At 59.8% G+C, this 10,631-nt stretch overlaps 1 protein-coding gene across 1 annotated transcript in view; it reads right to left on the bottom strand.

The window, feature by feature from the left end:
• Nucleotides 1-25: 25 nt before the first annotated feature.
• Nucleotides 26-10,631, bottom strand: part of PHLDB1 (pleckstrin homology like domain family B member 1) — a 22,704-nt gene continuing 12,098 nt past the window's right edge. The window contains exons 7-23 of the mRNA XM_058818959.1: nucleotides 10,365-10,607; nucleotides 10,155-10,292; nucleotides 9,891-10,028; nucleotides 7,889-8,017; nucleotides 6,571-6,726; nucleotides 6,362-6,472; nucleotides 6,091-6,180; nucleotides 5,459-5,581; nucleotides 3,026-3,142; nucleotides 2,830-2,923; nucleotides 2,576-2,620; nucleotides 1,882-2,173; nucleotides 1,686-1,776; nucleotides 1,459-1,605; nucleotides 1,098-1,317; nucleotides 936-1,021; nucleotides 26-675 (exon numbers count right to left, since the gene is read on the bottom strand). Of these exons, the coding sequence (XP_058674942.1) occupies nucleotides 535-675; nucleotides 936-1,021; nucleotides 1,098-1,317; nucleotides 1,459-1,605; nucleotides 1,686-1,776; nucleotides 1,882-2,173; nucleotides 2,576-2,620; nucleotides 2,830-2,923; nucleotides 3,026-3,142; nucleotides 5,459-5,581; nucleotides 6,091-6,180; nucleotides 6,362-6,472; nucleotides 6,571-6,726; nucleotides 7,889-8,017; nucleotides 9,891-10,028; nucleotides 10,155-10,292; nucleotides 10,365-10,607 (2,361 nt within the window). The 3' untranslated portion in view covers nucleotides 26-534. The remainder of the gene's footprint in view (nucleotides 676-935; nucleotides 1,022-1,097; nucleotides 1,318-1,458; nucleotides 1,606-1,685; nucleotides 1,777-1,881; nucleotides 2,174-2,575; nucleotides 2,621-2,829; nucleotides 2,924-3,025; nucleotides 3,143-5,458; nucleotides 5,582-6,090; nucleotides 6,181-6,361; nucleotides 6,473-6,570; nucleotides 6,727-7,888; nucleotides 8,018-9,890; nucleotides 10,029-10,154; nucleotides 10,293-10,364; nucleotides 10,608-10,631) is intronic.

Here is a 10,631-nt window from a genome sequence, read left to right as displayed (position 1 = left end):
ATGCAGAAAGGAGAGCCTGGTTCACAAATGCATTAAGACCGGGCAGTCAGCGCCACAACCCCCATCCAGCCCCAGCACAGGGGGACAACGCTCCGAAATTATAAAAGGTTTACAAAAGGGGTCTGAGTCTACACAGTGGGACATCCTGGCCGCACGGGGCTGGGGGGCCCTCACCATCTCCTTCCCTGGAACACTGTGGCAGCAACAATCAGCATCAGCCTCAAAACCAGCACCTCCCCAAGGCAGAGGGCTCAGGTCCCAGCAGCTCTTTGGCAGCTTTTTACATTTCAGCACTTTGATATTGTTCCAATAAAGTTTGTTTCTAGAAAGTCAGCATAAAAAAAACCTTATTCCCTTGCCTGGACAGGCAACACTCAGGACCACCCAGCTGTACCCAATGCAGGCCCGTGACGTCGGTGTGCACAGCCCTTGGCAGGAGTCGTAGCAGGGACCACGGTCCCTCAGGAGCTCCTCGCTGCTTGGGAGGCTCACAAGTCCGTGCAGCTGGTGGAGCTGGGACGCACAGCACCGCCCTCAGTTCATGAACTGGGTATAGCCCTCTGCCCCGGTGACAATGACGTCCATCCAGATGCGCATGGCCTCGGCTGATGGTGCCACCATGTAGTAGAGTCGGTCGTGGGTCTTGACACAGAAAGTGAGCGCAGGGTTTGGGCTCTGCAGGGGAGGACGAAATCAGCACTCTGTTCCCCTCTGAGCAGCAGCAATCCCCCCCTGGTCCCCCACAAGGCCCGGCACTGGGGTCCTGCCCTTGGTGCCCTGAGGCTGGCACCATCAGGGGCCACAGACCATTCCAGGAGCACCCCTGGCACGCACTGCCCTGCCACCCCCAACCAGCGTGACAGAGGGCAGGAGAATGGGGGCACCCACAGGGGCTGCCAGCAGACAGCGCAGCAGGGGCAGTGCCCAGCTCTCACCTTGGCTGCACTGCGGAGGTGGTCATAGTAAACCTCTTCAATGGCTTGGAAGTAGATAACACCTTTCAGCTTTGTCTCATGTTTATCTGCCCAAGAGAGGGAACTGTTGTGGACTGTGGGTGATGGCATGGGGAGGGGGCACAAGGTGGCATCAGGACTCACCCACGTAGTAGGAGAGGGTGCGCTTCATGCGGTCAAAGACAAACCAGCGCTTCTTCCAAGATTTGATCTTCCCGCCCATCTTGACCAGGTAGCCCTTGCACATCTTCTCTGTAAGGATGATGTGGTAGCAGGTGTCAACGTTGTGGCCCGAGGACTCGATGTGCAGCCGCAGGTTGAAATCCTCCTTGCGGATGGGGAGGTACCGTGTCAGGGGACGAGCCTGGAAAAGCAACACAGCCCTGCAAAGGCCACCGACAGTGACAAGAGCCACGTCCCTCCGCTGCGAGCTGGGACAGCGGCAGCAAGCTGGGCGTGCCTCACTGTCCAGGCTGAGAGAGGGGCATGGCAGCCTGCCTCACACCTGTGAGAAGTGCTTCTCCCGCAGCTTGACCTCCTTCTCCACCAGCTTCTGCCGCCGCGCGGTCTCATCCTGCAGCCGGCGTTCCAGCTGCTCCCGCCGCCAGCGCTCATCCTCCAGCGCCTGCTGCCGCAGCTCCATCTCCCGCTCCTGCCAGCACGCACAGGCACTCAGCCCCAGCACTGGAGTCCTGCTTGCCACCCAGCCGCGGCGCTGGTGCCCCCACTCACCCGGGACTCCATCAACCGTGACTTCTCCTCGTGTGCCTCCTTCAGCATCTTCTCCATCTCCTCAATCCTCCCTGTCTCCATCCCGCTAGCACTGCAAAACAGCCACAGCTGCTGCCCCAGCAGGAAGGACCTTGAGCCAGCAGCACGCCAGCAGAGCGAGCTGTCCTCTGGCCATAGGAGCTGGCCCCAGGATTACCTGGAGATATTGTCAGGCGAGCACGCGGAGTTGTTGCCGATGGAGATGCTGGTGTCCATGCTGTCTGAGCTCTCCAGGCTGAGTGTGTCATAGGCATGGTCCAGCTCCTCAGCCCGGGGTCCAGCACCGTGGGGACGGCTGTGGTGGAGGATGGAGTGGTGCACAAGCCGGGGGAAGGCAGTGGGGAAGGGGGGCTGCCCATGCAGGGCTTCCCACTGGGACTGTGCCTCGGCAGCCGCTTTCTGCTTCAGCTCTGCCAGCCGCCGTTTCTGCTCCTCGATCACCTGCCGACCTGTGCCACAGCAAGATGACAACACCAAGTTAAAAGTGCCACATTCAGAGCCACAGCATGGTGGGCAAAGGGGGTGGCACAGGCAGAAGACACTACAGGCACAGCTGGAACCACGAAGGCATGGTAGGGGCAGAGGCGGGAGCTGCGGTCACAACTCTCTGGCAAGCACTGCAACCTGTCTGGGCAGCAGCAGGAGACACATGCACCAGGCTGGTAAGGAACAAGCAGGGCAAAGCATTTACAGGATAGGGAAGCACAGGCTTATCTCTTAGCAGATGTTGAGATACACCTGGCACCCTGGACTGGTCATGCCACTCTTATGTATGGCAGAAGGTGCCAGCAAACAGTCATGCTGCTGCCTCTGGGCTGCTCTAGGCAGTCGGAGTCACCCCACATCTCTACCTGGTAGATTGCCTGGCTGCAAGGGCTCTGCTGGGAGCAGCTTGGCTGGAGATGGGCCGTCAGGTGGAGGGGTCAGGAGGAAAGAGAGGGGGGAAAAGCAAGAGACTGTGAGAGAGGCATCGCATCCTGCTGGAGCATTGCTGCTGTCGTCACCCTCGGCCAGGCTCCCTTCTCCAATGCCCAAGTGGCAGCAGGGAGAGCGTCTCCCGAGGTCCCACCACCCCCCAGAGCCAGGACACAGAGCCAGAGCTCACCCTTCTGCTGCAGGGCCAGCTGGCGCTTGGTCTCGATGTCCTGCAGCGTGGCCACCAGGTTGCGGGACAGGCTGCCCGCCGGGCTGGGGGGGCCCTGGGCAGGACAGTGGGTGGTCAGCTGCGAGGATGGGCACGGGGGCTGGCACAGGCAGGCGAGAGCCATGGCCCGGGTGCCTGGGTCCCCCGGCAGCCATACCTTGGGAGAGGGGCTGCGCTCCAGCACGGAGAGGTTGAGCTGCGAGGACGAAGGGGTCCCGCTCTTCATCCGAGGGGTGAGGACACCAGCACCAGCCTCTGCTTTTGCACGATAGACCTGAGCACAGAGACACAGCAGGACAGAGACGTGGGTGAACTGCAAAAGTCCTCCTGGACAGATGGCTCCCCAGATCCTGCTCTGTGTCAGTGCCATCCTGGCAAAGGGATGCAGCCCAAGAGGAGGCAGAGACTGCCTACCCTTTGCCTGCAGTGGCAGCCAAAGCCCCAGCAGCACTCAGGGTACAGGGTCCACAGGAACATCCCCGCACTGCCCCACTTTGGCCACAACCAGCGGCCCCAAAGCCTGAGCCTCGGCAGCAGAGAGCTAGGATTACCTGCAGAGCCTTGTGAGAGGAGTGAGCTTTAGCTGGAAGTGGAGGAGGGGAAGAAGAAGGAGAGACAGAGGAAGAGAAGGTCTCAAAGCCAGCCATAACCTCCTGGTACCACTTCTCTAAATCAAGAGCTGGGAGACACACAGCGCCTCCCAACAGCTGCTGCTCCATCTGGAGAGAGAGGCTGCGTGAGAAAGGATGAAGGACAAATGCAGCAAGAGGGACAGATGCACAGAGAAGAGGTTGAAGCATTCCTGCCTATGCCTGCACCACTGCCCCAGAACTTAACATGCAGACCCCTGGGGATCCTGTGCACTCCGTGGCTAAGTCCCAGCAGCTGTAGGAGCTGTTTGCTGTTCAAGAGAATGTGAGAACTGATCAAGCACAAAGACCCCCTGCCCTGGGGACAGTGGAGCAGCAGGCAGGACAGCCAAGAGTGTGTGGAGTGTCAAGAGCCTGAGCTGCTGCTCAGCTCCATCTGCAGCTCACCCCTTCCCATGCATCTCCATCACCTCCCAGGGAGAGTACAAGGGGCCAAAGGGAGGGAAACAGGGCACCAACCTCTGCAGAGACGAAGGGAGAAGGGAGAGATGGAAGAGGAGGAAGAGGAGGAGCACAGCCTGAGGATGAAGGAGCCGGAGGGGTACAGCCCAGCAGGGAAGCAGCAGGGGTGTGGAGGCTGCCCAGGATACCCGAGAGCTGCTCTATGGTCACATACTGGGCAGAGAGAAGCAGATTGAACCAGGTTAAGAGCTGGGGCAAGCAGGCACAGAGGAACGAGCAGGCAGCTCCAACCCCCACAGGAAGGTTCATGTCCTGGGAGGAAAAGCAGTCGGTGCAGCAGCCACCCTGCTGCTGGGCACGGGGTCAGGCCTGCTCTGCATCCTCCTCGCTTGAGACAAGCGGCCAGGACTGCAGCCAGCCAACAAAGGGCTGCCCCTCCCACTGCTGGGCACCCACGCTGCTCCTGCCCTGCCACTGCATCCAGAGCGGGCGAGAAGTGCACCCCACAAGGAGACCGGGCAGCTGGAGCCTCTGCTCCCCACGCAGCTCAGCCAGACAAGCGTGCTGACACCAGAGAGATGTGGCTCCAGGCCCCAGGGCACACGGGGGGCTGCAGCTGCCTCCCTGCCTGCAGGCAACCCAAGGGAGCAAACCCGAGCATGCTCTGGGGCAGGTACCTCGTTGGCTGTGGGAGCTACAGCAAGCAAGAAAGAGCTCTGAGCGGCAGCAGGGGCAGCAGCAGAAGCTTTAGTGTCCAGGCTGGGGCCATGTGCATTACTGCAGAACCTGAAAACGTCAGACAGCCTCATGTACTCCTAGAAATCCATGGCAAGGGAGAAGGAGAAGAGTTAGACCCATGTGCTAGCATCATGGCACTGACTGCATAGTGGGAGCAAACCTCCCTGTGCATTCCTGCCCCAACCCTGCCTCCCCAGCCCTGCCCTGCTGCCCATGGTGTCCCCGGGGTGCAGCACCTTGGGGTGCTCGAGCTGGGCTGGGTGTGCTGGCACCCATCTTGCTCCAGCCTCCAGTGCAGCTTTCCTGAGTGCCTACAAGGGGCAGGGATGCCTCAGGGTCCTCCACGGGCCACAAGTCCTCCCTAGTGCAGCACCACTGAGGGAGGCACCTCGAGCTGTGCTGAGCCAGCTTAAAACCCACTTCCTCATCCTTTCTGAAACAAACATGCTAAAGCTGGGGACTTGCTCTTATTTTGGGAAAGCCATGCTAGCACAACCCTACAGGATGCTGTCAGGAGGTGCCCAGCCAGATGGCAAGCAGTGAGCAAGGGGGAAACCACTGCACCAGGATTAAATTAGGGGGCAGTGGCAGGAACTGGGATGCCCAGCAGGCTCAGGAGAGTGCCTGGAATCAGGGACTGAGTGTTAATGAGCACAACTGCCAGACATCTGTATGACAAATGCTCCAGTCATGCTGCTGTGGGGCTGCCCTGCTGCCTGGGGGTGACATTAGGCCACAAAAGGGGTCTCAGCCAAGGAGGGGTGAGCAAGCACATGCAGCTAGTCCCTCTAGTTAGTTACCTCTTGTGCCTTGGGGTAGGAGTAGGTGGCAGGAGAAGCTAAGGAGGCAGCTGCTGCTGGCAGGGGGCTCAGGGGCTTAGGTCCCTCCAACAGCTCATAAGGTTCTGAGATGTGGAGGGTCTCCTGTTGAAGGGTAAAGGTCACGTAGGCAAGGTGGGCAGAGACAGCAAGGTGGCAGCAGCAGGAGTCCCACTGCAGGCAGGCACGAGGGGACTCTGCCGTCTTGTGCCTCTTACCAGCAGCAGCAGGTCAGGCAGTACCACAGCCCCTGAGGGCATCATGGTTGTGGCTCCCCATTCAGAGCCATGAGCAAGGTAATGGGGCAACTCACTCCCACCTAAAAGTCCCCTGGACCAGCACCAAGACATCCCCACACTTGCTCTCCAGCAGCGATGGGACCCTAAGCAATCCTGTCCCATGGGCTGCTCTGTTGCATTTCCCTTTCCTCCCCCACAACCTCTGCAGCCCATGGAGAGACTTTGAGCAGGTGGAAGCACCTGGCTCTGGTCAGAAGGTACTTGGGAACTGCTGCAGAGCAAAGCTGGTGGTGCACAAGGCTCATTCTCACTGATGGCTGCAGCTTAGGAGAGAGAGCAGCTCTAAGGACCACAGCCTCCTCTCTACCAACTTACCTCTCGAAGAGCTGAGGACATTTTTGGGAAGCTCCTACCACCTGTGACAAGCTGGTATCGCCTCTCCAGAGACACGAGCTTCTCCTTCTCCTGCACAGGGGGTGACAGGTCAGAGGCAGCTGATGGCTACTGGCACCCCATGGCAGCTCTCGCTGCCTGCCAGCCACCTGTCAAGAGCTGGCAGGATCTGGTCCCCTGCCTCGAGCCCCCCCAGGAGCACACAGTCAGGCCATTACCTTGTGCAGGAGCTGCATTACAGTCAGGGCCTTACCTTCTGCAGGAGCTGCAGGACGCTGCTGCGCTCCCTGGCCAGGCGCTCGGCCTCCTGCACGCTCTGCAGCCGGATCTGGGCAGCCTGGGCATCCAGGGCAGCCACCCGCTCCTGGGGAGTGGCAGCAGAGATGAGCTGGCTGCTGGGAGCCCTGGGATGCAGCCTGGCCCAGGGGCACAGCCCCACGGAGCTCCCCCTGCCATGCCCACCTTCCTGCGGGCGATGCTGCGGTGGCACTCGGCCCGGCTCTGCAGCAGCTGCTGCCCTCGCGCCTCCCGCTCCTCTTCCAGGTGGCTCTCTCGCTCCAGCTGCTGGAACTCCAGGTCCTCAAACAGCTTGGCCTCCGTCTCCAGTGCCTCTGCCTCCTTTGAACACACGAGAGCACTGTGAGTGGATCACACTCACTGGATGGGCACCTCCGCGTCCTGCAGGCAGGTCTCCCGCAGCAAAGCCTCCTGCCGTGCCTCCACATCCTACTGGTGTTGGCCAGGAACACGAGCTGGTGGCCAAGCCTGTCCCCTGTGCCTGGTGTGGCAGGCAGGCAGTTTTGCCCTCTGCTGGGCATCAGAAACACAAGAGATTCTGACAGGAGTGTCTGCAGACAGACGAAGGCAATGGAGGCACCCAGAACTGGCCAGCACAGAGCAGTCACCCCCATGAGATGAGCCTGCCACAGCCAGGGGCTTTGCCAGCCCTCAGGGACCAGCTGCCTCTGCTGAAGCACACATGGGCTAAAGCCATGCCCTGACAGGTAACAAAACGCCAGCATAACCACCAACAGCAACGCTGTGTCACCAAGCCTGCAGGTGGCAAAGCCCCAACAGACAAGCACCATGCTGGACAAAGTCCCGTGTGTCCTTCCAGCCTTCATGCACTGACAGCACGTGGCAGCACTCAGCTCAGGCCTGCCAGTGCCACCCTGGCAGCCAGTGTGCCATGCACCCCATGGGGATGTGTTTCACCCTGCTCCACGAGACAGGCAGCCAGTGACACAGCCCTGATGTGCTGGCTCCTGAGGGCTCCCACACGCAGACGCTGCTCCAGCACCCCCCTGCCCACTCTACACCAGACCCTCATCCAGAATGTGCGTGCCTGGCCGGAGCAGGCTGTGGCAATGGGGGTTCATCTGAGCAGGCACTAGCCATGAGACTTCCAGAAAATACCAGGTAATAGGAAAAATGCTGAGGACTAGCAGTAACATGTATCAACATGACTGTGTAAATGAACGTTCTCAGGATACAGCTGGAGGCAGCCAGATGAGGATGCAGCAGCCCCCAAGGCTCCCCAGCCTGCCCTCCTTGCAGGGCAGGGTCCATGCCGGCGCCCTGCCCGTCCCGAGGAGCTCTGCCGAGCTGTCCCGCGCCCCGGGCGAGGGGCAAGCTTACCAGGACGGTGGTGCCCGGCGCCAGCCGCCTCCAGCCCGGGCGCGACGCTCCCAGTGCAGCCCGGCTGGCAGGGAAGAGCTGGCCTAAGCTGGAGCGGAGGGAGGTGGGCCATGGTCCGGGAGGGGTGGGGGGAGACACTGACCCTTCGCATCTGCTCCTGCAATTGCTCCCGCATTGACTCGGGGCACTTAGCAAGGTGGCTCTTCGACTCATGGTAAAGCGCCTGGAGTTGCTCTAGCTCCTTCCTTTCAGCATCAACCTTTGCCCTTTCCTGAATTAGGGGAGAACAAGACAAAACAAAAAAAAAAAAAAAAGGAAAAGAAAAAGGAAAAAAAAAAAAAAAAGACACACTTCTCAAATGGGCGCCATGCAGAAGCTGTGAGTTAGAGAGGAGCTCAGCTGGAGACAGAGAAGGCTCAGGAGAAGGAACAGCATGGCAGCTACAGGGGGATCCAGAGATCAAGAGACACAGGAACTGGCTGAGCAGTGTTAGAGTGTTAGAGGAGTTACAGCCAGCCCCTGACCTCAGCTTTGTGTTTCCAAGAACAAACTTGGAGGCAGCAAAAAGATCAACGCTGATAGTATGGTTCAGGTCATCCCAATCCTGCACACAGCTGCTTCACAATAACCACTAACTGGCTTTGTTAACTGCTACCAGTTAGGGACTGCAGGTCCTGAATGCAGGAAGAGAAGGTGATGACCACCCTCATCCATTAGAAGGAGAGGGCAGCAGTAAAAAAAGGAGGCTGTGGTCCAGCAAGAGATGCTGAGGCTATGATGAGCCAGCAGCAGAGCAGACACTGACTCCTGGGCTGGGATGAGGGGCCTGGCCACAGGAGCAGTAAAATGGGGCCAGCAGCATGGGACTGGCATAGGGGAACCACCCACAGGGTTGGTGGCACCGTATGGGGGCTTGGCATTGAGAAATGCTTGCTGCAAGGAACCCTGTGCTCCACACAGACATGGGACATCATGAAAAGGGCTATGAGGGGACATGCTGGCAGGGAGGCAAGGCTGGTACAGGCAGACGCCCCAGCAGAGGAGCGGTGGATTGCCTGGGGGCTCTAGATGTGCAGAGATGTCAGAGGTGATGGCAGAGTTCAGAGCAGGCACTGTTAGTGTGAGCAGTGCAGGTGGGTTAGGAAAGTGGGTGGTTAGGTCAGCAGAGAGGCTGGGAGAGGGCTTCCCCTGTGCTCCTCTCCTGGCTCTGCATGAGGCTGTCCCTGGCTACAGAAGATACCTACAAAGGGCTGGAAGACCAAAACCAGAACAAAACCCCCAAATGCTGTAGGAGCATCACTGGGAGGCACCAATGGCCACTCTGCCAGGCCACAGGCATCCCAACAGCTCTGGCACCCACAGCAACAGGGCAGGCCAGACCCCAAGGGACACTGATGCCACATGAGGGTGGCACAGAGCTGCTGGTGGGACCTTGGCATAGGCTGCACAGGACAATGGCCTCTGGCAGCAGGGACTGGATCCCAGCAGCTTTCCTGTCAACAAGGCCATGCCACACTGCCTGCAAGGCTGTGGGAAAGCCAGCAACCAGCAGCTGGGACAAACATCCCACATAGGCACCCATGGCACTGCCTTCAGGCAGTAACTGCACTACAGGCAACATCGGGCAAAGGGGGCCAGGACCCCCTCCTAAACCCACCAAGATTAACACTACAGTGGTTTTCCAGCCACCGCCAGCAAGCCAAACACTACAGCAACAGCTGCCATCACTCATGAAGGCGCAGCAGAGTGAGGTGACTTGCTGCAAGACATAGTTCCCCAGCGAGGACAGGTAATGGGGAGAGCCAAGGCCACTGCTCCGGCACTGCCCACCGCAGGCAGCAGCCATCTGGAAAGCCTCACACCAGTCTCCCTGCCAGAGCAACAGGCAGCAGCTGAAATGCTTCCTGAACATTGGCTGTGTTCTCCTCCAGCAGGGCTGTTTGACCAAGCCCAGGCAGACAGACAGACAGACAGATCCCCCCACAATGCAAACCACAGGGGCTGCTCTCCAAAGCCTCTGTGGAGCTCAGGGTCTGGAGAACGTGTCCGCAGGGAAAGGCTGCAGCATGAGGCATTGCAGCACGGGCTGTGAGTGCCAGGGAGGGTATGGCACAGTGACAGTGGGAACCTGTGACTGGGCCCACCTTGTCCCGCTCCTTGCGGATGCTGGCGTCCAGGCTGGAGAGCTTCTCCTGCAGCTGCTGCGCTGCCTCCTGCTCCTGCCGCAGCCGCAGCACCTCCGACTCCCGCTCACCCTGCAGCAGCGCCCGCTCCATCTCTGCCTGCATGGACAAAGCAGCGTCAGGACTGCTGCTCCTGCTGGATCTAGCTCATACCCTTAGGGTTTAGTGCTGACTGGTGAGGGCAGCAAGCAGCAGGGGACCCAGCAGTGTCCCCTGAGCTCTCACCTCTCGTGATGTCTCCTGCAGCTGCTGCTCCAGCTCCTTGACACGACCCTTCAGCTGCTCCAGGTGTCCGAGGACACCGGCACGCTCCTCCTCCAGCCGCTGTGCCTCCTTGGCCCGGGGTCCTGTCATCTTCTCGTGCTGTGGAAGGGGCTGATTGGCATGGCACAGTGCAGCATGGCATGGAACAGAATGGCACAGATGTCCCCTTACCTCGTGGTGGGTACTCTCCGTGCTGCTGCACTCCTCCTTCAGGTTCTCCTCATCTGATCTCTCCACACTCTCCCTCTGCTGCAGCTCTTCGACAGCGTGGCCCAGAGCCATGGCACCCCTGGGCACCCACTGGCCAGCATCTGTGTCACCAGCCAGGAGCCTGTGTGTGTCACCGGGCTCAGTGCCGTCTGTCTTGGTGTACTCAGCACAGAGGTTCAGGATGGTCTCCAGGCGCTGCCGCTCCTGTAAGAAAGGATGGTCCCCATC

The sequence above is a fragment of the Ammospiza caudacuta genome, chromosome 23 (assembly GCF_027887145.1).
Source record: "Ammospiza caudacuta isolate bAmmCau1 chromosome 23, bAmmCau1.pri, whole genome shotgun sequence".
Classification (NCBI taxonomy): Eukaryota; Metazoa; Chordata; class Aves; order Passeriformes; family Passerellidae; genus Ammospiza; species Ammospiza caudacuta.
Note: the sequence above shows the minus strand (reverse complement) of the source record. Positions and strands in the feature narration are given on the sequence as shown.